The following is a 24,030-nucleotide window of genomic DNA, read 5'->3' on the forward strand; positions in this document are numbered from 1 at the left end:
CCATGTCGTGTCGCGCTCTATGTGTTCAGCACTTCACAGTCGTAATATTGGTCAATTTTTGCTTGCTTGCCATCGGCATTTTCAAGTAAACTGCGCATTTGAAAAATTTTGCAGCGAATTTCACAAACTTGACTTAATCACAGACGCTGGCCAGATAAAGTCTGGCTTTTCCTGGTACTGAAAGCCGGCTTTCCTGGAAATTTGTTTGCTTTTATTATATGACGCGAATATCCCATATTCATTTAATATTTTACTGCCGTCCCAAAATAAAAGTGGCATCGGCAAATTACTTGCAAAACTTCCTTACGCCCATAGATTTTGTATCGCGCATACCTTAATAAACGCGGTGAAAAAGCTGAGTGTTGAAAAATTCGATTTTGACACCGCATTAAGATGTAATTTTTGTAATTGTAAATGTAAATAAATAGTCGGATAAGTTCTGGTTAAAAAAAGGTTGTACCATATATGGGTTTTCGGTTTGAATGTATCTGAATCAATAATACCATTTCATGACGCTTCGAAATAATTGTAAAAAATATGATCCAAAACATTTAAAAAATTTGAACGACTAGTTGTTTTTAATTACAACTACATTTTTGTAGGACAAAGCAAGTAACTTAGAATAATTCATATATTCTATTGTGAATTAAGGTTTGTCTGGTGGTGTCGTGCTTTGCTTCGCCATTGTTGAAAAGTTTAGTTAAAACGCACAGCACAATAAACTCAACACATAAAATGAAGATGCCGAACGGACGAAAAACAGAAACAAAGTGAATGTAGATAGAGGTAAACCACGATAATTCTGGAAAAAAATATAAAAAACGACATCAAAGCGAGAATCTCCTGTTTTTGGTGACGAATCATATATAGAACGCATTACTTCTCATTGTTTGCGAATGCATTGAGATTAGATGAGCAGCAAAGTGATTTTCAGTAAATATTAAGACTACATCACAAAAGAAACATTTCAGTAAAATATATACGTGAAGTCATTGTGTTGTTGAGCAGGAAAGTTACTGGGAAAGAAAAGTATAAAGTTCATCCAGAAAAAACATAGAAATATAAATATGAAGATAACGGTAACTACCTTGACGGATAGCGTGTTTTTCTTGGATGTTTCCGAAGAACTGGAGCTGGAAAACTTCAAGGCATTTTGTGAAGTAGAGTCTGGAACACCCATATCTCAGATAGTTATCGTGTTCAATGGTGCTCCATTGTTAGATGACAAAAAACCGCTAAAATATTTCGGTATCAGAGATGGTGACTGTGTAATATTACAAAGTTTGCCAGTCGGTCGCAGTATAGGTGCTCCAGCGACCGGTGGTCTAGGTAAGTAAATTGCATTCATTTATATAAAAATATATTTCAATTGTAGTTCTAAATATTATGAAATAGAATGATACGCACTAAGCTGTTTCAAGGCTTTTTATTGTTCTGAAACATAAGTGGGTCAATGCGCGTAAAGATTTCATGGCGCTAATGCTTTAAATGCAATCAGCGAAAGAAAAAAATTACATGTATTTAGATTGGTTGTGGCATATATGGTAGCGTATATTTACTTGTATATATGTTGATCTGGGTTTCTTGTCATCTACATACGTATACATAGCTGCACATAAGACATATGTATGTGTTAAGGAGACCTCGTTAATATAAAATTATTTGTTTAAAGCAAGAGTGCAATGGACAAATTTTCTCACATTCAAAGAACGATATTTAAAATTCCAAGATTCAAGGGCATTTAAAATAATCTTAATGCATAACATTTGGTTTTGACAACTAAAAAATATATATTTAAAAAGTGTACATTGTCCTCATTTAGAAGCACATACTTATGTATCGATACATATGTATGTATATACCATATATGAATAATTAAATTTAATAAAATTATTGTTTCAAATACTTATGCCCCGTATCTACATTTTAATCTACGCCTTAGATACATATATTTTATGCAATGTTAAATTATTTTTTCTTAAAACCTTTTCCTCATTTTAACGTATCTATGTTTAACTTTTTGTTATTCCCTTATTTATATAAGGTGTATTTTAAAAAATAAATTACAGTAAGGAATTTTTCAGCTAGAAACACTGAAATATTTATCAATACGTTCATATTTTGAAAATAAGTATATTGAAAAATTTCCAATATTTTCTTTTAACAATTGCTAGGTAATATTCTAGGAACTGGTGTTGGTGGTGGCAGTAATTCGGGGCTGGTACCAGGATACCGCCCTTCACCTAGCGACATGGATTACTCTGATTCCGATGAATTTAATGTCAACTACGATGACGACCCAGCTGCAGTGCGTACAATGCTTCTTTCAAATCCAGAATCGCTGTCCCTATTGAAACAAAATAATCCGAAATTGGCCGATGCATTATTATCGGGTAATTTGGAATCATTCTCAAAGGTATTGCGAGAGCAAATTGATCTTAGAAAACAACGCCAGTTGCAACGTTTACGCATGTTGAATGCTGATCCGTTTGATGAAGAGGCGCAACGACTTATTGCTGAAGAGATTAAACAAAAAAACATTCAAGATAATATGGCAGCAGCTATTGAATACAACCCAGAAATCTTTGGCACGGTGACTATGTTGTAAGTGATAAGCACTCTAAATTTAAAGGCATATTTAAAATGAGCTTTAACATTTTTTCAGATACATTAATTGCAAAGTAAATGGTGTCTCAGTAAAAGCGTTCGTTGATTCTGGTGCTCAAACTACAATTATGAGTGCAGCATGCGCTGAACGCTGCAATTTAAATAGACTTATCGATACTAGGTAGGTAATACTTTTATTTCTTACCAATCCAACGGTAGATTGATTTTCGATAATCAATCTTTGGTCATATAAAATCCGGGTCGTTTCCGATAAGGTAGAACCGGCTGTTGTGATACAACCGTACACACGACAGTCAGATCTAAGTAACAGGAATGGACAGCATTTTTATCCGATCAAGGACTGTCAACTCGGCACCATTCCTCGAAATTACTTCAGGAATGTTCTCTGTCGCTACAATAATAACACATATGAAATAGAAACTTGAATACGGGTTTGCAAAGAATACATTAAAAAATAATTTAATAAACGCTTAAATTAATTTTTTTATTTTGTAATCCAAAATGATTAAAAATAAATTTTTAATGTCAAATACTGGAAGTTTATAAATAAAATAAAAAATGAATTTACATTTTGCTTTGTTTGTGCTCTACTTCAATACACTAGAGCAGTTTTCGGCAATCTCACACATTCTTTCGATTATATATGTATACATATATGTATGTATATACTTTTTAATTCTGATTTTGGGATTACAAATTAAATTTTCAATTTTCGAAATGTCAATTTGTCATCTAGTTATTAATCCAAAATTTCTTTCAGGTGGAATGGAGTGGCTAAAGGTGTTGGCACTCAACGTATTATTGGTCGGATACATATGGTTCAGTTGCAGATAGGAAACGATCATCTAACATCGAGCTTTTCAGTTTTGGAAAAACAAGGAATGGATATGTTGCTTGGCCTTGATATGCTGAAACGTCATCAGGTAATGGCACATAAAATTTCTTCAAAAAAACTGTTATAATAAACATTTTGTGCGCTCGTTATCTTCTAGTGCAACATTGATTTGCAGCGAAATGTGCTGCGAATTGGCACAACTGGCACAGAAACGCCATTCTTACCCGAAAACGAGCTGCCTGATTGCGCACGTCTCACCGGTAATTCAGAGGAGGAATTAAAGTTGTTGGAACAATCAGCAAGTGAAGCTGAGTCACGCGCCATACAACAAGCTATCGAACAAAGCAAACAAGATGCTGGTACATTTAACTGATCTTATTATAAATCGTACATATTTAAAAAGTATTTACTTCGTATTTGTTTATAGCTTCAACTTCGAAGAGATCTCAGGGTGGGGCAGCTAATGATGTTTCGTCCACTGACAGTTTCACCGAGAGCGACGTCACCGATTTGGTGAAACTTGGGTACAATCGTACAGATGTGATTGCTGAGTTGCGTCGTCATAGCGGTAACAAAACGCAAGCAACTGCAGCGCTTATTGCCAAATCATTGAGATTTTGAGAAGAAGATGGCGTCGTCACCACTGTCGCCGCCCTGAAACACTAATAGAGGAAGGACCAATAAAATTAAATAATATACGTCTAAGAAAAAAATATATAAGAAAAAATTAGCGATTTATTCATGCCACAATTTTCCACATACATATTATACTTACATATTTATGTGTAAGTTTTTGCGCAAAATTATCGTCAACTGTTGAAATAACGATATAAACAACAAACAGCGACAACAATTAAAAACAAGGCGTAAGCTTTAATAATGAATTAAGCCTACCATAACATTCAAACTACCTCAGGCTACAGCATTTCTTATTTTATACACACCGCAACGGACAAAGAATGTGGCTGATTTGTGGGCAAACATCATCATTATAAAAGTAAGATAAAACCCACGCAGGAAAAACAACAGTGAAGGTCGATTTCATTGAAATTTTATGTGAATGTAAAATATCAACGACAAAATTCGTTTACTAATGGACTGGATCATACTTTTATAACTTAAATTTTTGAGGAGTAGTTTCATAAGAGAATCGGATTTTTCCGTTACAATTTATGGTGTACGAAAAGGGTTTGTAAAGGTAAAAGTAGCACTGCAATAAGTAATATAAAATTACTTAATAATAAAATTAATAAATAGATGAAAATTGATCAAACCAAATTTTTAAAAATTGTATTTTAAATCGTCGCTCGATTTAATCAAAAATAATTGATAAATCCGTTAATTTTCGCACTAGAATTGCACTAGATGTATTATCACAGGCGAATTTCTTATAGCAAAAATATGTATAAATAAATCTAAGCTCGTTAACGTAACCACTGTTGCATGATATAACAACCTTCAAGCCGCCAACTTAATGAGATTGCATTACTTCGTTCTGTGCAATATCCATATTCCTACTTATCCAAAATTTACCCCGATATATGTACCAAACATGTTCCCTGTGTGTAACAGGCCCGTCGAAGCAGCATGTTTCCTGGGTCTACCGTTAGATGTTTCCGATTAAAGCCAACTTGAACATTATGATGATTGGACAACTTTTATATACAATATTTGACGCATATGACATTCAGATGGACGAACATGTCTAAATCGACTCAGCTTTTCACGCGGATTATTTATATATATAATTTATAAGGCCTCATACATGTTGAAAAGACAGCTCCCATAAGTTTTCAAATGTATCTGAACGTCTAAAAATATTTTACATAAGACATTGCACCACGAAAGCATGCAGCAGTGAGAAAAAATTGTATTTATGTATATTGATTGGAAGCTGTTAGTTAACTAATTTATTGTTATTACAGCGTAAAATACATTATTTACGAAACGTTTCATAGACACGGTCCTCACCCTGTGAAGAATTTTCTGCATAAATAATTAGCGGATATTTTACGCAACTACAAAAATGAGAAACCTATTTTAAAACAAGCATAATTGTATTTTGAACAAAAACTAACGTTTCCATTTGTTTGTTCTTGTGTGATTTATTTATAAAATATTCCATATTCTTTAAACGCTTTAATAATTGCATAAACCTTTTTGGTTGTAAAAGAATGATGGTTTCTGTTTATATACTGCTCCCGACAAACTTGTGAATATTTTTTAGATAAAAAAACCAAGTGGTGTCTAACCGCAACTGGAAATAACTGTAATTGCATATCTACTCTTCCTCATCGTCTTCTTCAATATCATTTTGACCAGCGGCACGTTCACCTCTGTGATTGAATTCCTTTTCTGGATCGAATTGCATGCCTTCTTGGTCACCGTCTGCATCCTCATCATCGTCTCCACCCACTTCTTGATTTTCAGCTTCTGCTCTCTCCAAGCGACGAGCCAAATCGGCTTCATCAATAGCCGTAACAAGTTTCGGTGGCATTATTACTTTGAATTCTCCTTCCGATTCAATAATCTTATTGCGAATATTTTCGATTGCTGTCTCCAAAGCTTTTAATCCTTCAGCTTTTTTAGTTGTAGATGTCGTCATTACATACCTTAATTAAATAAATTTAAAAGTTGTGTATACGGTATACATTTTGCATTTTAAAATACTTACAAAGGAGGAGCAATCAAATTGATGCGTACAGGTAATTCTTCTGTACTTAAATCCAGACCCGTCTTCAATGCAGCTTTAACAGCGTCTATTCCCTCATAGCCATAGCAAGAGCATTCAATATCAGCACGAATTTTCACAGTTGGCGAAACGAGTTTGCGCTTAATGTTGTTCAGGAGTACTTCTTTAGTGTGTTCATCTAAACCACATTCGTCGAATACAGATGGATCTGTCACAGATTGTTTGAAGATGTCATACGCAACGGTCTTGTTATTATATTTTTTCTCAAAGTGCCAAGCAGTTTTCAAGTACAGCTCCTCTAATTTTTCACTTGAGTCATATTCTAGAATATCAGCTACGTGTCTTAGTAGCGAATTCACCGCTTTTGCTTTCGCGAAACGTTCAGAACATTTTTCTACGTCTTCTGCCGATACACGACGCTTGGACAAGTCAATATAACCCTTCTCTTTGTCTACACGTATCACTACCACTGGTTCTGTTTTGCCAACGCGAATCAATTTATTAATGGAACGGATTCGACGACGAGACAACTCTGACAACAGAATCATGCCTTCTATATTGTTGTATTCTAGCAAATGGACGTAAGCACCCATTTCAGCTATGGATAACACATTCACCATAACTACATCCTCAACCTCGGGATATTTTTCGCTATAAAATCGTGACGTTAACGCCATTTTTGCAATATGGTTAATATTTTAGATGTTTCCACAGAAAGTTGACTAAACTAAAGCACAAATTTCGATTTTTGTGAAATTTGCCGTAAAAACGTGTACACTTTCAGAGCAATAGGTGTGCAAAAGGAAAATGTCAAAAAATCGGTACCTGCATTTGACATTTATCAAATACATTTTATTCTCCGCTCTCCAAAGGTACCCATATCAATTTGTTTTTATGATTGAGTTTTGTTTCTACAAGTGTTTGTAGAGTTTATTAAAATAACTTATTTAAACAACAAAAGTGTATTTTTTTATTTGGGGAAAAATATTTTGCAATAACACTCTAATTATATAAAAAAAATTATAGGTTGCTACAAAATAAATTCGTTTTACTTCGTTGACTAAAAAATCTAAAAAATGTATAAAGCTTCCGGGATTATTTAAACTTTTCAACATTGTGTTATTTTTTATGTAAAATTTAAAAGATGGTTTTAGTAACACCTGCAGTTATGTGGAGGACTTATTAATTTATTTTAAGAATTTCAGTCTGGTATCTTTGGAAATATCGATGGCATGCGATAATTTTGCAGTGTCTTTCCGTTTTTATGTCGACATTCCGGATTTCAGGCCAACTGTCATTGCAGTCTTTTGTAGCCTCTACGGTTTAATGCTATATTTGTTTCTTAGCGTTGGCAAGAGAATTAAAAACAACAGTATATACATACATATATCGAAGAAAAACACTTTTCGTTGAAAAAAATACGTCAAAATCAAAGCAACGATCAATAAAATCGGCATATTGAATTACTTCAGACGTACCTAATTCCATTTATAGTACATTTTTCACATCAAAAATCTATTCAATTATTTCCATAGTAGTACAGCGGTAAAATCAGCAAAATTTCGTAGAAACAAACGAGAAAATTGACGTGCGCTTTGCGCGAGTGCAGTGAATGAGAGTGGGGCGCAGAGATTGGCAAATAAAAACCCGGAAAAGTGAAAAATTTCAGTACAACAAAAGTTTATGTAAAGACAAGGTGAACGAAGGCAGTTCGTAAACAAAAGTATATTGGCTACAGTTTACTACGTGCATTCACGTAATTTTAAATAATTGTACCATAGTGCAGAGAACTTAAAACATATATGTTTTTAGTTTCTCTGGTGCAGCGGCCGGTGTAAGCAAGAAACGTGTTGCATTGATAAATATTGCCATCTCTGTTACTCGAAAGCGTTGGAGTGGCGAAAATACTTTTCAGGCGAACAAGAGTTTAGTAGAGTAACACCGATCAATTCGTTTTGTTTTGATAGTTCGTTGAACGGTGGTCGCAAAAGTGCAAAAGAGATATCAAGTGTGCTTTGGGCGCATTCTTTGACAGCGAAGCAGTGGAAACGTACAAGGTAGAAAAGAAATTCGCCTTACCTGGGACGGACATATTTCGCTTAGACCATTTTGAAAAAATAAAACATGGCTGTAAGAGGTGGTTTTGATCACGCTAGGTAAATATTTAAAAAAAACATATATTTATAAACACTTTCCTGTGTTTAAATAAAATAAAAGTTTTATAGTTTGTAATTTGTACACTATATATTAAATTAAGTTAGAAAGTGGTAAAATAATGGTAAAAACCGGAAAATAGAAATGATATCTTTTCACATTGACCACGGACAGAAAGAAGTAGAGAAAAGGCGACGACTTTGACGAGCACACACGGCGAGTAATTGAATGGTGATTTATAATCGACTAAATCAAGAAGCAAAGAGGAGTAATAGGACATAAAAATATTAATTAAAATGCGCGGGGAATTGAAAAGAATAATTGCTTGCAGAAAAGCGACTATATATCGGTGAAAACAATTCCAAGTTGGATTCGATATAATTTAAAATGAGGATGGAGCATGTGCAAAACAGTGAACGCAATAAGTGTCAAAAAAAAAACGCGCATCTCAGTCGGCATTTGGCCGACGTCACCGCAGCAATGTTTAGGCTGGTCTAAAGGTTTAGAGGTGGGTTAGGTGACGTCGTTGGCTGAGGTAATGGTGACGCCGATTTGACTATATCACATCAAATCCTTGAATTATATGCATATATATTTATATATTATATGTTAAGTGTATATGAGTTGTTGTAGCTCAACAGATCCAATTAAGATATTTGCAATAAAACGTGCTCAATCGTTATAAATTGTCTAATTAACTATAACGCTTGACAGAAAATATGCCGGTTTTCATAATTAAATTAGTAATTTATAAAAATGGAAAAAATATCTTTCTCATAATAATCACATTTAAAGAACTATTTTATCTATTACATAATATAATGCGCAAACTTTCATATATATTTACTTATATGTATTATGTATATAATTAGATATGATACACCAGCTGGATAACATTAACATTATATGCAAGATATGTTGATTAAAGTATAAATAATTTGTTGTAGAGATTTCCTTAAAAGGTTTTCTGATAGGGTGTTATTATGCGCAGATGATATTTATTACACGCATTTTTATTTCCTTCTAAAGAAACTATGGAGACCGTCCGGGGAAGCAGTTACCAACGGAACCTCCATTTATAGCGTACGTCGGAAACTTGCCACAAGGGCTGGTCCAAGGAGACGTAATAAAAATATTTCAAGATTTTGAAGTAAAAAATGTCCGTTTGGTTAAGGACCGGGAAACGGACCAATTCAAAGGTTTTTGCTATGTCGAGTTTGAAACTTTAGATAATTTGGAACGCGCTTTGGAATGCGATGGACGGATCAAATTGGACGACTTATCGGCGCCGCTTAGGATTGATATAGCTGATCGTAGGAAAAACGAACGGTTTGACAATCCCTCAGACTGATTATATGATTATTATATTTAATTTTGTGTGCTTACAGAGGAGGCGCTGGTGGCGGTGGAGGCTTTAATAAACGTGGCCCACCAAGACAAGGAGGCACTTCTGGAGGCGGTGCCGGTGGTGGTAATCATCAATTTAATCGCGGAGGTGGTGGTGCCGGTGGTGGTAATCGTGGCGAAAATAGAGGTTCGTACAATGATAATTATGGTCACAACGATAGAAATCGCGGCGGAGGCGGCGGCAGCGGTGGTGGTGGTGGCGGCGGAATGAATAGAGGATACAACGGTAAATAAAGTCTGTAGGAAATAAAGAATGGAACAACTTACTACATTTTCAAGTCTTAATGTAGAATACCAATAATGCAGAAATGACAACCACCCTACATATTATGCCTACATTCTTTATATTATAACATTTTCACTTATTAATTTTATTCAGAACCTTGTTCCAGCTTTGCCCCACAACCAACAACTATTCGTACAACACCCGTAGTTGCCTCTTCCAAATCCACTACTAGTATGCGTATTTCGTTTGAAATTTTGAACAAAAATCACCGCATGCAAAATTTAAAATTTTTAGTTTTAAACACTATTGCATAATATTATTATATTTGTAATTGTTTATTGACTTTTAAATACGTGATATTTTAGATCGTCCAGCGAATAGAGGCCGGTACGGCAATTTTAACAATGATGATCGGTTTGAGCGAAATCATGATCGCAATCATCGCGAAGGAAGTTTTGGCGCTCAAAGTAGGGATGGAGGAAACGACCGTTATAATAATTTCAGTAGGAATAGAGGGGATCGTGATCGCGAACGTTCAAACTTCAATTCCAGTCATAATGACAGACCCGCTCCGGCTGCTGCCCCGTTAGGCAGTATAGGTAAGTACAAAGCTTTACTAGTTTTCATTTGCCATCATGGTCATAAAATTGATTTAGTGGATAAATTGTATACTGCTAAAAGTTTTAAGAGAATGACACAATATTATTCATATCATATTGTCATTTCAAAAACTTAAACTAATTAGAATAGAGAGAATGCCACCTAATATATGTACATCTTAGGTATGTATGTATGTATACATATATCCTAAAAAATAGTAGGTAACTATTTGCTATAATTTAATATGAAATTTAATAAAAAAATACACTGTTTTGAGGACATTTGTCACTAAGATTATTTTAAGGTTTGGTTACTCCCAGCAATAATTAAATTTATAAGAAACAAATTTTCAGAAATTAAGTTAATAGGAATCAAATTTCCAGACATCGCAGATTCCCTTAATTGATGGTATTCTGCAAGAGTAACACTTTCTAATATAGACTAATTACGGGACACACCTGGGGTGACCGACTTAAAATAGGTGATTTTTCGGATTTAAAAACGCTTCTGCATTATTTATTATTATTATTTTGTATTTTTGAAAGTTGAATTTTGTGAATTATTTTTAGTTCTAATATTCAAACTGCACACTGGACAACACCAGACAATCAACCTCATGTATATAAAAGAAGGTAGACAGAAAATACGGGGCAGTCCGCACAGTCGAAATAGGTGATGATATTGTCAAAAGTGGCATCCGGCTGCCTATCGAACCGGTACCGGAAATACGCAAGTCGCTAAAAGCGATACATAATCAAATTATTTCTAAAGGGGTTTACAGCCGGATTAGTGGGAAATCGAAGAAAACACGCCTGATGTTTACTTTAGCCGCATGAGCATCAGTAACGATGACGTGCAGAGGGAAGTAGAAATTAGAGAGAAGCTGTAGGCTTCATACTTGGTGGTCCATACATCGTCTGAACTCCATTTGGCATTATGAAAGACCAGTAAGCCTATGGTATGAATGGCGCGAAAGCCGGCCAACTTAACCTAACCCAACCTGCTTTCATTTATTTCATCGACGAACAGAAAAGCTAATGAGATTAAAGCATGTTCAAACAATCACTGCAATGGCGAAGTGCTGAAACAAAATGATCTTCGGTGGAAAATTGTTAAAAAAAATTAATTGAAATTTATTAAAATTGGATATCTCGAAAAAAAAAATTTCGCTCAAAAATTGGAAAATTTTTCCCTTCCAAATTACATTTTTCATACAATTGAAAAACTGGAGTCGAATGTACAGAGTAACATATACAAAATAAGCAGAATACGAGTGAAAGCTAACTGATGATTTCTTTCCAAGCTACAACTGCAACCGACTTAAAAAGTGTTGTTTCAAGAAAAACCACTTTAAGGGCTCTACTTTTTAAATTTTTTTATACTTCTATACTCTCTTGCAACCAGTTGCTACATCACCTAAGCTAATCGAGATATATATAGGGTTATGTATATATAAATGATCAGGATGACGGGAAAGTTGAAATCCGGGTGACTGTTTTTAAAAAAGGAGGCGTGTCCTCGCCCTCTAACAACTTTAATGTACATATCTCCTAAACTACTAAAGTTAAAACAACCAAATTTGCTGAGTGCAAATCTTATAAGAACATCTACCGACATCTATCTACTGTTAAAAACTACTACAAGCGCGATAAATCAATAACTAAATATGTCAGAAACATTAAATTTTACCCATAAGATGGTATGAGAGTGTTTTATGGGAGCCAGTTTGAAAATTGGGCAATGGGCGTGGCACCGCCCACTTTTTGGTGAAATCCCACATCTCGGGACCCATATAACCGATTTCGGACAAAAACCACGCCTTCCGAGATGGCACATTTTTTAATTCAACCGTTCAGTTTCGACACAATTTAGTACGTAAAACTTTGCGCGAATAATGTTCATTTTTATCGATACGAAAATTGCTTATTTGTTTCTCCTTATAAAGCACTTATCAGAACCACCAATTTCGGACCACTATATACATTTAGCTACCATACAAACTGAACGATCGGATGCATGGAGAAATATTATTATTTAACGAAATTTCGCTTGAATTATTACCTAAGGGTATTATATAAATAAAGGGTGATCCTTTTTGACGTTCACTACCTTATTATCATTTCAAAGAACATTCTTTGGCATTTGTTTTTTGACTATTATTACTTTATGTTGGCCGCAGCTACGTCTCAGATGGTTCATCCGTTGAGTCTAATTTTCGATGACTCCTGGGAGCATTTCGACTGATAACTGGCGAATGACACGCGTGAATTGAAGAGGGATTGTCAGCATAGACTTTACATATCCCCACAGGAAAGAGTCTAACGGCGTGATATCACACGATCTTGGTGGCTAATCGACCGGCTCAAATTATCTGCTCACCGAAGTGTTCTCTTATTTAATCCATTGGTTGATGCGATGTGTTGGAAGTGGAGTCGTTTTGTTGACATTTTCCGGGATCAAACCACCGGGATCATTTTTGAAGAAATATGTACCGGTGAATCCATCGGCTCACAAACAACACCAAACCGTGGTTTTTTCTGGATGAAACGGCAGCTCTTGAACCTTTTCAGGTTGCTGTACGTCCCAAATGCGGCAATTTTGCTTGTTTACATACCCATTGAGCCAGAAATGGGCCTCATCGCTGAACAAAATTTGGTTTGAAAAAGTCGGATCTTCTTGGATCTCTTCAAGAGCTCATATTATTCAATAATGAATGCTGGGTGTCAAGAAGGGTGATGGTGTTGGGAATAGTACACTCACTAAGCTGATTATGTTGATCATAAGTTGAGAGAAGCGCGCGAAACGTATTCTTTACAGAACGTGAATTTTGGTAATCAAGTTTAACGATTTGTAAAGGTTGTTTAGTCTTAAGTCTTTCCGTGATAAAATGCCAAATAATACTGTACAAAAATAACAACAGTTTCACACGACTTACGCGTGCTCTGTAAAAAAAAAGCTATTGAAAAAAGTACGACGTTAACGTTTTTGTTTTAATATTTCTTTGTTAAAATTATTATAAATATCAAACATATCGTCAAAAAAATTCCAGTATTTGCACGAATTAACCCTCATAATAAACCGATCAAGCTGATTGAATTGTGTGGCTGTAATTTAGAAAGTTGCGGTTCAACAAATATTTGAAATATTCACTAAACATTTCAGTGGGTTCTTTTTCGGAGATGCAAAAAACAATTTCATACCAGGTGTCACTTTATTTTATGGGCAGCACTTTTATATCAGAAATACAATAGGAGGTTTCGGTACCATCAGTATTTACATACTTTTAAATATTGATTAGGACAGTATTGGAAATCTATGTTCACCGAAATTACGCACTCATTACTAAAACACTTTAAAAAAAAAATTTAAACGTTTCACCCTATGTTGCCATGTTTATACAATTTTCTTTTTATTATTTTGCAGATGATAGCGAGAGGCCACGGCTAAATCTAAAGCCACGGACCATACAAGCGCCAATCAATGCACTGGCAGAGACTAAACAGTCTGCTGCGATCTTTGGCAATGCCAAACCTCGTGAAGAAAAATTAAAAGAATTACAGAATGATACTAAGGAGCATGAGGATGCAGACGACTAAAGAAACAGTAGAAGAGAATTGTTTTTTCATATAAATGCAAATAGAAAGAAAATATAAAGCGGCAAACCATAAGGCAAGCAGACAAAGAATTAAACTTCAATATACATCGCTAAGATTAGCGTAAAAACTTTATATGATAAAATTATAAAAACAGCGACAACAGCAAACGTAAAAATCCAAAATAGAACATTTAATTTTTTTCTTAAGTGACATTTTTTGCGGAAATGGAAGTGAAAATAAAAAGGAAAAAGTATATTTGATAACAAGCAGACAAGGAGAAAAATCGTGCGAATTGAAAATAAAGAAACATTTGAACGAAAAGTAATTGTGCAAAAGGAGAAAAACTCTCAAATAAATAATTAAAATAAATTTACTAAAACATAAGTTGAACTAATGCGTTAATGAAAGGATTCGGCAGCGACTGAGAGTAACAGTAAAGTTGATTATACAAGAGTGGTTATAAGGCAACGCAAACGGGCGCGAGTGAGTTTATAAAAGGACTTGTATTGCAAATAGCTAGCAGGCCTAGTAAAGTCTGGTGGATTTGATAATAGAAAAACAGAAGTGGCGCGTGGTTCGTGGCGACAGCGGATATAACAGCAAATTTATAGAACTTGTGACGGCAAAGCGAATGACGACGTGTATGAAAATAAAAAGGCGTTGATTTAAAATCGAAATTACATGGAATTAAGCACTAGATATTTTAAAATAAAAAGGCGTGAAGCAACAAAAACTGATTAATTTAAAAATTAATACAAAGCAAGCTGCAAAATATAAAAGCCTATTTTAAGAATATATTTAAAATAAACTAACTAATACTTATACTTATATATTATAGAACTGTAGACTACCGCAGACAACTAAAAAAGCGAAAGCAAAAAGAAGCAAAAGCAATACGAAGGAAACATTTGCGTAAAATTATAAATTTAAAATTACGGGGTAGAAAGAACAAAGTAAAAATAAATATAAACCTCTTCCCTCCTCAGATTAGAAAAGGAATAAAGACAAGGTAATAATAAAGCGCTACACATATTAAACAATAAACACATGCATACATAAAAAATTATATTAACTAAAATACCATAATATTATACCTTCAGCAAACATCACGATCGTGACACATTTTATATGCGAAAACTTACATGCACATATAATTGGTATTAAGCGTTAGTAATAAAACAAAGTAATAGTGTTCTCAAGAAAATTTGTCCAAAAGCGATATAAAAGCTGTGAGAAGTTGATTGCAAAGAACAGCAAAGCGAAACAAGCTGAAGAGAAAAGATTGCATAACAAAAACTATTTTATAAAGTATAGCTTGCTAATTTCAGCTTGCTTGCAAAGTTGAAAAAAATCATATTTCCCACACCATAATATACATTGAGATTTTTAAGCTACCAAAGTATAGTACGTTTGCCAATAATAAATAATAATACTTTCTACAATATCGAATACATTCGTGCGCCTCCGAGGATAACGAAAATTGCCCTTCAACTCCAATCTTGCTTTTGCCAAATTCAACACAACTCAAAACAAACTGAAGCGGACACATATGTATTTCGACACCCAATATACAACACGAACCATATATCAACTTATTTTCCGCCTTTTTCTAAGCCTATGATTTATACACAAACGTCTACTTGCTTTTATTTGAATAATTATAAGGGCATAAAACTCGTATCAGCATATCAATTATAAGAAATCGTTTATTTTAAGTTTATCATATATACCGATTTCCGATTTCCGATTTGCAATTTATATACTTTTCCGCATATTCGATTCCAAAAATCCTTTGAAACCTTGCGCCCCACTCTATTTATATCGACAAATCCGTTCCACTTTTTGCGACTGTCCCTTTTATTTATCTAATCATCGATTTTGCACTATTGTTATCTCTGAATTATTATTTACATACATACATATATATAAATATATGTAACATATATATTTTTTTTAACTTTATATCTACTTATTTATGCATGTTTGCATAACGTTTTTGTTATAATAAAAACAATTCTGCTTTGTTATTCTCTTTTTTAATTTCATCCAAATTAGAGGCAATGAAAAAATATTTGATTAATTGAAAAACTTGCAAATTTCTTAAGCAAAGTAAATAATATAAACAAAACATATAAAAGTAAAATTGAAGAAAAGTATAAAACAAACAAAAAACATATTAATACATAAAGAAAAATTTTGTACACAAACCAAAAAAAGCGATAAAGCAGAAGGTAAATCAGCATAAAAGCATACAATTTAATTACAATATATAAAATTTAATACTTAATTATTATTAATTATGATAATTAATGGTAAAAATTAAAGTAAAGTAAATTAAAGTGAAGAAAGAAAAAAATTAAAAAACACAATAAAAACACAAAAAATTAAGCAAAGTTAATAAAATAACAATACAAGAAACTATATTGAATAGTTACTTTTATATAAGTATATTTAAATATACAAAAGAATGCATACAATTATTAATTTTATGTTTACTAAATTAATAAATACCACAATTCAAAATAAAACAAATACATTATTGTTTTCAATATGCATGTGAGAAATTAGACGACTTTAGTAGTTAAATATTACCGAAATTAAGTAGGATTTTATTCGGCTACTGCTTGTCTTTTTATCCATCATGAGTAGGACTGGGGAGAGACTAGCATGTACTAAAGGAGCGTATGTCATCGTTTACGAGTACACACACGGATTGTCAATAATACGAAATAATACGTAGAGCGAAAAACGAGTACTGATGTGCTGAACACAATGAGCGCGACAGACTGCAAACGGCATCTGTCAAATATTAAAATACACACGTTCTTAAGGGCACGGTTATTTAGACAGCTGCACGACTACACGACTGCAGGCCGTCAGCTGTAGCTCTCGCTAACTTCAATATATTTTTATATTTGCCGACGACAGTAGAGTTGAACGTTAAGAGAAGAGGTAGAGTGGTGATGCCACTAATATGTAAAATGTAAAATTATTCAAAGCTCTAACAAACCTGACGTTATTTTACAAATAAAAGCATGAAATAGCTCTATTATATCATTTGTAATAACAATTGAGGCTGTTGTTGGTTTTTCATTGGAGTGTTTTTCTACGTGGCGGGTCCCAAACCCAGCGCACAACCCTATGCAGGGGATGTTTCGTCTTCTCGCTCGCCTTCAAACGGATGTTCTTAGGCTACCCAGAGGATACTGGAAGTAGTGAGCTACTTGAGCCATGTGTAAAAGAATCGTTTCTGGCCACTTCCAAGTGAATGGCGATCAGAGAACTTTCCTCACTTGCGTGAACTTCTACACATGACTCCATCCTCCAACGCAGAATAACTCTTGCCAACAGGTGTTACTTCGGACTGAGTAGGCAATTGAGAAGCAAAGTCCTCTCTCGACAAACAAAAACCAAACTCTATAAGTCACTCATAATTTCCGTCCTGCTATATGGTGCAGAGTCTTGGACGATGTCAACAACGGATGAGTCGACGTTGCGAGTTTTCGAGAGGTCCTTTGCGCGTTAGCGTCTTTAGATATTGTAGTAATGTTTTGGATAATAAACTATGCCAAATTTCGTGAAGATACACTTACTTAGTTGTTGTTGTTGTTGTCCTTGGTTAGATAAAAAATTCTAGTCCGTTCTGATTACGTAGACGCGACTGTCGCGAGACTGGCTCACTTGGACATATATTCTTTCTTGGTGTTAATAACTTCGCTAGGTTCGTCAAATGTGTGTCTACAGAGATATTTCAATCTCAGTCTGGCAAAAGCTGGGCAATAGAAAATTAACTGACAAGACGATTCCACCGCGCCTTCCTCCATACAGATTGAAGAATATTTAGTCGCACCGCATGTAAACCTATTGGGCATTGTCCAGTGAGAACAGCTATAATTGTGGCGACATTGACTTTGCTAAGAGCCAGTCGTTCGGGTAATCCCTTAGGGTTCATTCTTGGTCAGAAGGATCTCGCAGTCGCATAAGTTCTCGTCGTTGACCAACGCCTGCTGAGCTCACTACAAATCAAAAAGTCCAACGCCAGAGATGCTATAGTAGTCTTCTCTGAAAATTTCTTCGGAGATTGTACCGTAACCTTGAGTAATAATCCATGCCAAACTTCGTGAAGATATCACCTAAAATAATGTTTTCCATACAAGGACATGATATTGATTGCTCAGTTTGTATGTCAGTTATAAGTAATAGCGGTCCGATATTGGCGGTTCCGACAAATGAGCAGCATCTTGGGGATGGGGGAAATGTAGACGTTTATAATATTCAAGTCAATGGGGATCGCTTTGTTCCACAGTAAGTATTGTTCGTACCCATCCCTGATCGTGAGTATCTAGGCGTCACTGTGGTGTGGTGGCTACAGAGTGCTGCCCCCTATGCAGTCACCTATTATTCATTAAGAAAGAAATAATTTCTTCAAAAAATCCTCCTTTTGTGCTGTTATTCTAACGGGTACCTAGTCCCCGTTAGGATGGTAAGGGTCAGCTAAGTTGTCGTCGACGTCATCTAACGGAAGGCCCAAGAAACGTGCTATTTCGACGGGGTCGGACAAAAGGGAGAGAGGAGGGAGAGGAAAAGTAGGAGTTTAACCTGCTACAGTATCCAGAACGAAGCTGCGCAATGGACACTCTTTTCTCGCGGCAACTCGAACTCTTCGTTTGAGATGGGTGGATGGTTCCCAGTACACCATTTGCTGAAAGCGAGTCTGTGAAGGTGTTGATGGCACCACTGTGAATGGCGGTCAGTGCTTGTCAGAAGTTTGTTGCGTCCGAAGTCTGCTCGGCGTACTGTCTAATGTCATCGACGTAATTGAGGATGCCCTCTTGATGTTCCTAGGAGGAGGTTCCGCTCCAAGCAGTGACTGCAGGGGTGATTTCTCTCACCCACCATCTCAGCAGGAGCGGCCTGGAGAGGAGTTCATTATGCTCCATAACTGGGAGCATACGGTAATCACTATGTAGTTGTTCGATAGGAGACATCAAGAGGCATCCTGTCGTAGTCCGGAGTGTAGTGTTCTGACAAGTTTGAAGCTTCTTGTGTTCTACTGCATCCAGACGACCATATTGGTGCGACGTAGTTAAGGACCGGTTGGCCGATTGCCTTGTAAGTGGCCAACAACGTTTCTTGTCTTTTCCTTATGTGCTGTCGGCTAGCGACTTGAGGATTTTGTTGCGGCTCTGTACTTAGGCGATTATCGCGGTCGTATGAATAGTGAAGAAGCACTAACTATCAAAAGTTACACCTAAAATCTTAGGATTATTGACAGTCGCAATCTTGACGCCATTGACTGCAATATTAAGGTCAAGTTTATACTCCTTCGTCCAGTTTGTAAATATGGTCGCTCTGAATTTGGTGGGTGAGAGTGTTAGGTTCCCTGCAGAAAAGAAGCGAGAAAGGTCGGAGAGATAGCCGTTTACCTTTGAACACATGCCTTCGATTCCATTGCACCACGTCAATATTTTGTAATCATCCGCGTACGAGGTTATGGAAACTCCCTCTGGTGGTTGTGGGAGTTTCGAGATATAGAAGTTAAACAATAGAGGGGAGAGGACACCAACCTGCGGAACCCTTGTTTAATTCTTCTCTGTTAAGAATTTCTTCCTCGAAACAGTACAGATGATTGACAACCGCTCAGGTAGTTCATGGTCCACTTCTTTAGTCCTGGAGGGAGCGTAGTTTTTTCAATGTCTTGCAGTAGCGTTGTGTGACTAACTGTGTCACAGGTTTTTGACAAGTCCAACGCTATGAGGATTGTTCTCTCAGGGTGGTTTCTTGTTAAGGCCACGAACTATCTGGACGTTTTTGACGCTAAGTGCTGTGGTGGTATGTGCACACTTCGGTATCCATGTCTGGTTTCGGAGGTAGCAAGGCCTCAAGTGTTTTCACTTCTGGGGAGAGGAGAGTTATCGGACGATTGGACTTCTCTTTGTTGGTGAGTTTCCCAGGTTTCAGTAGTGGGACCACTTTTCCGACTTTCCACGTATTGGGTATTTGAAGAGTGGTCAGCGATAGGTTGAGGACCTTGGTGAGGTAGCTTACTCCCGTCTAGCCTAGATGCTTGAGCATAAGCATGTTGATTTCATCAGGGCCATTGGCTATTTATGATTTTGCCTTATTAATGACATTCTGAACCTCCTCATCGGTGAATGTAAGAGGTGCACAGTCTTTTGGCATTTTGCGTAGCCGTCGTGTAACATATCGTTTGGTTTTGTCTTTCGAAGGGTGCAGTGTAAATTACCGGCTAAAATAGCTTGCGTACTTCTTTGGTTCCAAAGAGGCATGGCAATTGAATTGAACTTCAATTCGGTCATCATGTCTCTTCGGATTAGACAAAACCTTAACAGTAGACCAACGCTTACTCACACCGATGGAGAGGTTGTAGGACTTCAAGTGCTATATTCTTTTCGTCCGCTTGTGTTCGCCGATTCTCCAAATTGAGATCCGTTATTCAGGGATCAGCATGGCGTAAGGTGTCGCGCTCGTTAGTTAAAACCGCTGCTTCGGCTGGGAAATTAGAATGGAGTTCCGCAATTCTTCCAGCCGGCATGTAGCGAGGGATAGCTGCTGCGATCACCTTGCGGAATCGACGATCGAGATAAATATAGGCAGGTGATCTGATGCGAGAGTTAGCATAGGTCGCCGGGATATGCAATTTATCTGACCACCGCTAGCAATTGTAACATCGGGCGAGCTATTGCTGGTGCCCAAAGTTTTGGTGTGGGCTTCGTCAATCATTGTGCAGAATGTCGAATCGTCAATCTGTTCCGCCAGCTCCATCCCTCTACGATCGTTTGACAGGAAGGAATGCCAAAGATCATGGTGCGCGTTAAAGCCGCCTGGTACCAAACGATTTTCAACACGAAGTAGCGCACTTATATTCGGATGATATCCTGTGGGGAAACATATAACTGGGGCGATGTATATATTAAATATTTCGTGCTCGACATCGCAGCAGATCAGAATGGGAGTCATGTTGCCTGTTGGAGCTCTTATGGACCGTGGAGGTCTTCTGTTGGCCACTCGGGTGGAATGGCGGGGCAATGGGCGGACTAGGTGCAGGTTGCACAGCTGTAGAGGCTAAGGTCACAGTAGTGCGTTGGCAGCATGGGGCTACGTAGCTTGTGGCCTGAGCAGGTCTTAAGATGGCTCTATTCATTGCATGTATTACATCTGACCGAAGTGGAGTTTGGATGGAGCTTTTTAGCGCAAACGCAGCAGATAAATTCCTCCAGGCCCGGGTTGCACTCAATCCCAGCACGAGTCAGGAGGATACGGAGCAACCCTTCTGCAATGCGTTGCTCCAGGGACGACAAGCTTAAACTAAGATTTAACGATCTAAAGAGGGTTAGATCACCGAAATAAGAGCCCTTGGCCGTATAAAATCCGGGTCGATTCGGGTGCGTAGAACCAGCTGTTGTGGGAATTGAAATATATATTTAATATAATATAAAACGAACTGCCAAAATGAGTGCGTTGCTTAAATTCTGTAGAATTAGATGTCGGTTGTTTGTAAAATTATTTATATATATGGGTGATATAGGCTTACTGGCGAACCGAGCATCCAAAAATAATATGGTTAACGCGCTATTTGCATACCTCAGTGGTTGTGTGGAAACTGCAAAAAAGTTGTTTATAAAATACCCAATCTAGTATTTTTCAGCAGTGGCATCATTGGCAAATGTTATAAAAAAGCGAGTTTTGACAGCTCTCTCTCGAACCAAAGAGATTCGTATCAAGTTATCTATACCCGAACGGTGTAAAATGCCACTGAGGGCTAATATGCCCACCTCTGGTCTATACAATCAGTAATTCCACAATGTATGTGTGAACGTGTTCCAAAGTTTTAGAATTCAATTCTGTACACTAACTACACATGACGTCAATTTTGGTGATTTTAAGATTTTTTTAATAAAAAAACTAGAGGACCCTTCCACGCTTTACTGTGGCTGATACATAGAACACATCACATTAGAAACTTACATACTTATACTATACATAATTACTGATATGTTGTCGCGTTGAAAAGCACCTTTTTATTAATTATTGTTATTTTCCTCGCTAAAGAGCTCCGATAATAAACGCATCCGATCGCTGTTTTTTAAAGTGCTATAGGGAGTACCGCGGCCTCTGACGGTCTATTTATAGGCACGCTCCTGCCGCCTCGGCTGGCTGGTACCGCCGCAAACGCTAAGCTCCACAATTTTTAAATCTGCAATATCTTCGAAAATATTTATTTAAATCATATGCTGTAAAGGGCCATATAGATCTATATTAAAATAGCAATGTTTTTAAGGATTACTGCTGTATTCGTTAAAATCGCTTCGAAAATTAGCCGCTATTTGTCGTAAATAGTAAATGACAAAAACATCTTATTGTGGGACCGTAAGAGATAGACTCATACCATCGCGGAGTTTTTCGTAGGCCTCTTCAATGTGTACAATACTTAGTTCATTACCATATTTTGATAAATCTCGTAAGGTTCAGCCTACGAAGAATTAACAAAATTATTATTAATAAAACATGAAAAACTAGTACATACCCGATCAAAGGATTTTTTTTTTTGGAAAAAAATTTTCTGAGGTCTGATTTTGTTATTTAAAAAAAGTATAAGTCTTGGTTGAAACTAAATTAACACCACTATTAAAAGTAAAGAGTGATCCATTTCGAGACTATCTACTTTTTTAAAGAAAAAACACAGAAATTTCAACATAACTGCGCCAAGTCGTTCCATACGGCACCGAATCGACTCTCCGCTCACTTGTGTACACTCTCAGCTACGTTTGCTATATTTTCCTCACTCCGTACTGGAATGCAAATGGCTTTCTTAAACGTAAAAAAGAATTAGAGACCCTACTCCATGTTGAAGAAATTGATATTTGTCTTATAACCGAAACCCATTTTACTAAAGAGACTTTCGTTAAATTCAAAAACTACAAGACGTATTGCTCGAACCACCCTTAGAACAATGCGGGAAGGGGGAGTGCCATAATTATCATAATTACGAAGAAATTAATATAAGTGTCCCAGAATTCCAAACCATGACCATATCGGTTGAATCTAGGTATTACCCACACAAGACACAATATCAAAATGGACTTGTACACAGAACTTGTGCTAAAACACCATGTAAAATTCATCTTAGGTGGTGACTTTAACGCAACACACTCCTAATGGGGTTAAAGATATACGACACTGAAGGGGAGACAGCTATTTAAAGCTGCTATGGCTACTGGATGCGACTTTATGTCTACTGGCAAGCCGACTTACTGGCCTTCCGACACAAGATCGACTTTTTCATCACTCGACAAATATCTAAGACATTTCTAATTATATTGAGAAAGCTGTAAAAAATGTTAGAAAACCAATATTGTCGAATACACCGCTCAGATAGCCAAACGGTTCCTGGGCCAAAAGCGACAAAGAAAAAGCGGATCGAATAACGAGAATGATCGAAGATGCGATGGAAAAAAAGCACAATGGCACAGCTGTTTTTCTTGACACATTCCAGGCGTTCGATAGAGGATGGTACCGTAGCTTACTTCATAAATTAAGACTTCTCTTTCCACAGTATCTTACCTAACTCAACTAGTTCGACTCTTACCTAAACAACCGCTACTTCAGAATCAAGCAGGGACAATCATAAACTACGTTACAGCCGATAAAAACAGGTGTACCCCAAGGAAGTGTCCTGGGACCACTCTTATACATTTTTACTAGCGACATGTCTGAGCCGCCAAACTGCGCAATAGCCACATTTGTAGATTATACCTACATCATTACGACCGGCAAAAATGAAGTTGAGTCGTCGCACAGAATGCTATCTTCACTAAATCAAATTGTAGAATGTACACCGAAATGGTACATTACTTTACGAGTTGAAGTC

The 24,030-nt window shown here is 36.4% G+C and overlaps 3 protein-coding genes across 6 annotated transcripts; 2 read left to right on the plus strand and 1 right to left on the minus strand.

Moving 5' to 3' along the window:
• Window positions 1–733: 733 nt before the first annotated feature.
• LOC126759435 (protein DDI1 homolog 2) lies at window positions 734–4,741 on the plus strand. Of its 2 annotated transcripts, none has more exons than XM_050474235.1 (6): window positions 734–1,329; window positions 2,187–2,604; window positions 2,666–2,788; window positions 3,389–3,551; window positions 3,621–3,822; window positions 3,891–4,741. In XM_050474235.1, exons 1-6 carry the CDS (start codon window positions 1,068–1,070, stop codon window positions 4,082–4,084), a joined length of 1,362 nt encoding a protein of 453 aa, XP_050330192.1. In that variant the 5' UTR covers window positions 734–1,067; the 3' UTR covers window positions 4,085–4,741. The 2 variants fall into 2 exon arrangements, with proteins under 2 accessions (XP_050330192.1, XP_050330191.1); XM_050474234.1 differs by having other exon boundaries at window positions 735–1,329; window positions 2,175–2,604.
• Window positions 4,742–5,518: 777 nt separating this feature from the next.
• On the minus strand, window positions 5,519–6,968 carry LOC126759449 (eukaryotic translation initiation factor 2 subunit 1). The gene is made up of 2 exons (XM_050474264.1): window positions 6,138–6,968; window positions 5,519–6,075 (listed from the first exon to the last, which is right to left on the minus strand). The coding sequence occupies exons 1-2, from the start codon at window positions 6,830–6,832 to the stop codon at window positions 5,745–5,747; spliced, it is 1,026 nt and encodes a 341-aa protein (XP_050330221.1). The 5' UTR covers window positions 6,833–6,968; the 3' UTR covers window positions 5,519–5,744.
• Window positions 6,969–7,463: 495 nt separating this feature from the next.
• LOC126759454 (eukaryotic translation initiation factor 4H) lies at window positions 7,464–16,504 on the plus strand. 3 transcript variants are annotated; one of them, XM_050474273.1, is made up of 6 exons: window positions 7,464–7,911; window positions 7,968–8,311; window positions 9,339–9,638; window positions 9,698–9,942; window positions 10,308–10,541; window positions 13,966–16,504. In XM_050474273.1, the coding sequence occupies exons 2-6, from the start codon at window positions 8,280–8,282 to the stop codon at window positions 14,136–14,138; spliced, it is 984 nt and encodes a 327-aa protein (XP_050330230.1). In that variant the 5' UTR covers window positions 7,464–7,911; window positions 7,968–8,279; the 3' UTR covers window positions 14,139–16,504. The 3 variants fall into 3 exon arrangements, with proteins under 3 accessions (XP_050330230.1, XP_050330229.1, XP_050330231.1); XM_050474272.1 differs by having other exon boundaries at window positions 7,464–8,311; XM_050474274.1 differs by having other exon boundaries at window positions 7,465–8,311; window positions 9,698–9,843.
• The last annotated feature ends 7,526 nt before the right edge of the window (window positions 16,505–24,030 follow it).

The sequence above is a fragment of the Bactrocera neohumeralis genome, chromosome 5, assembly GCF_024586455.1.
Source record: "Bactrocera neohumeralis isolate Rockhampton chromosome 5, APGP_CSIRO_Bneo_wtdbg2-racon-allhic-juicebox.fasta_v2, whole genome shotgun sequence".
In the NCBI taxonomy this organism is placed as follows: domain Eukaryota; kingdom Metazoa; phylum Arthropoda; class Insecta; order Diptera; family Tephritidae; genus Bactrocera; species Bactrocera neohumeralis.

What these genes read in the sequence shown, in the direction of transcription:
- LOC126759435 (XM_050474234.1), top strand. Translation starts at nt 1,068, where the DNA reads ATGAAGATAACGGTAACTACCTTGACGGATAGCGTGTTTTTCTTGGAT. An exon ending in TTTGGCACGGTGACTATGTT is followed by an intron (nt 2,605 to 2,665) that starts GTAAGTGATAAG and finishes ACATTTTTTCAG; the next exon opens with ATACATTAATTGCAAAGTAA. An exon ending in ATATGCTGAAACGTCATCAG is followed by an intron (nt 3,552 to 3,620) that starts GTAATGGCACAT and finishes GTTATCTTCTAG; the next exon opens with TGCAACATTGATTTGCAGCG.
- LOC126759449 (XM_050474264.1), bottom strand. Translation starts at nt 6,832, where the DNA reads ATGGCGTTAACGTCACGATTTTATAGCGAAAAATATCCCGAGGTTGAG. An exon ending in AATTTGATTGCTCCTCCTTT is followed by an intron (nt 6,076 to 6,137) that starts GTAAGTATTTTA and finishes TATTTAATTAAG; the next exon opens with GTATGTAATGACGACATCTA.
- LOC126759454 (XM_050474272.1), top strand. Translation starts at nt 8,280, where the DNA reads ATGGCTGTAAGAGGTGGTTTTGATCACGCTAG. An exon ending in GGTGGTTTTGATCACGCTAG is followed by an intron (nt 8,312 to 9,338) that starts GTAAATATTTAA and finishes TTCCTTCTAAAG; the next exon opens with AAACTATGGAGACCGTCCGG. An exon ending in GATCGTAGGAAAAACGAACG is followed by an intron (nt 9,639 to 9,697) that starts GTTTGACAATCC and finishes GTGTGCTTACAG; the next exon opens with AGGAGGCGCTGGTGGCGGTG.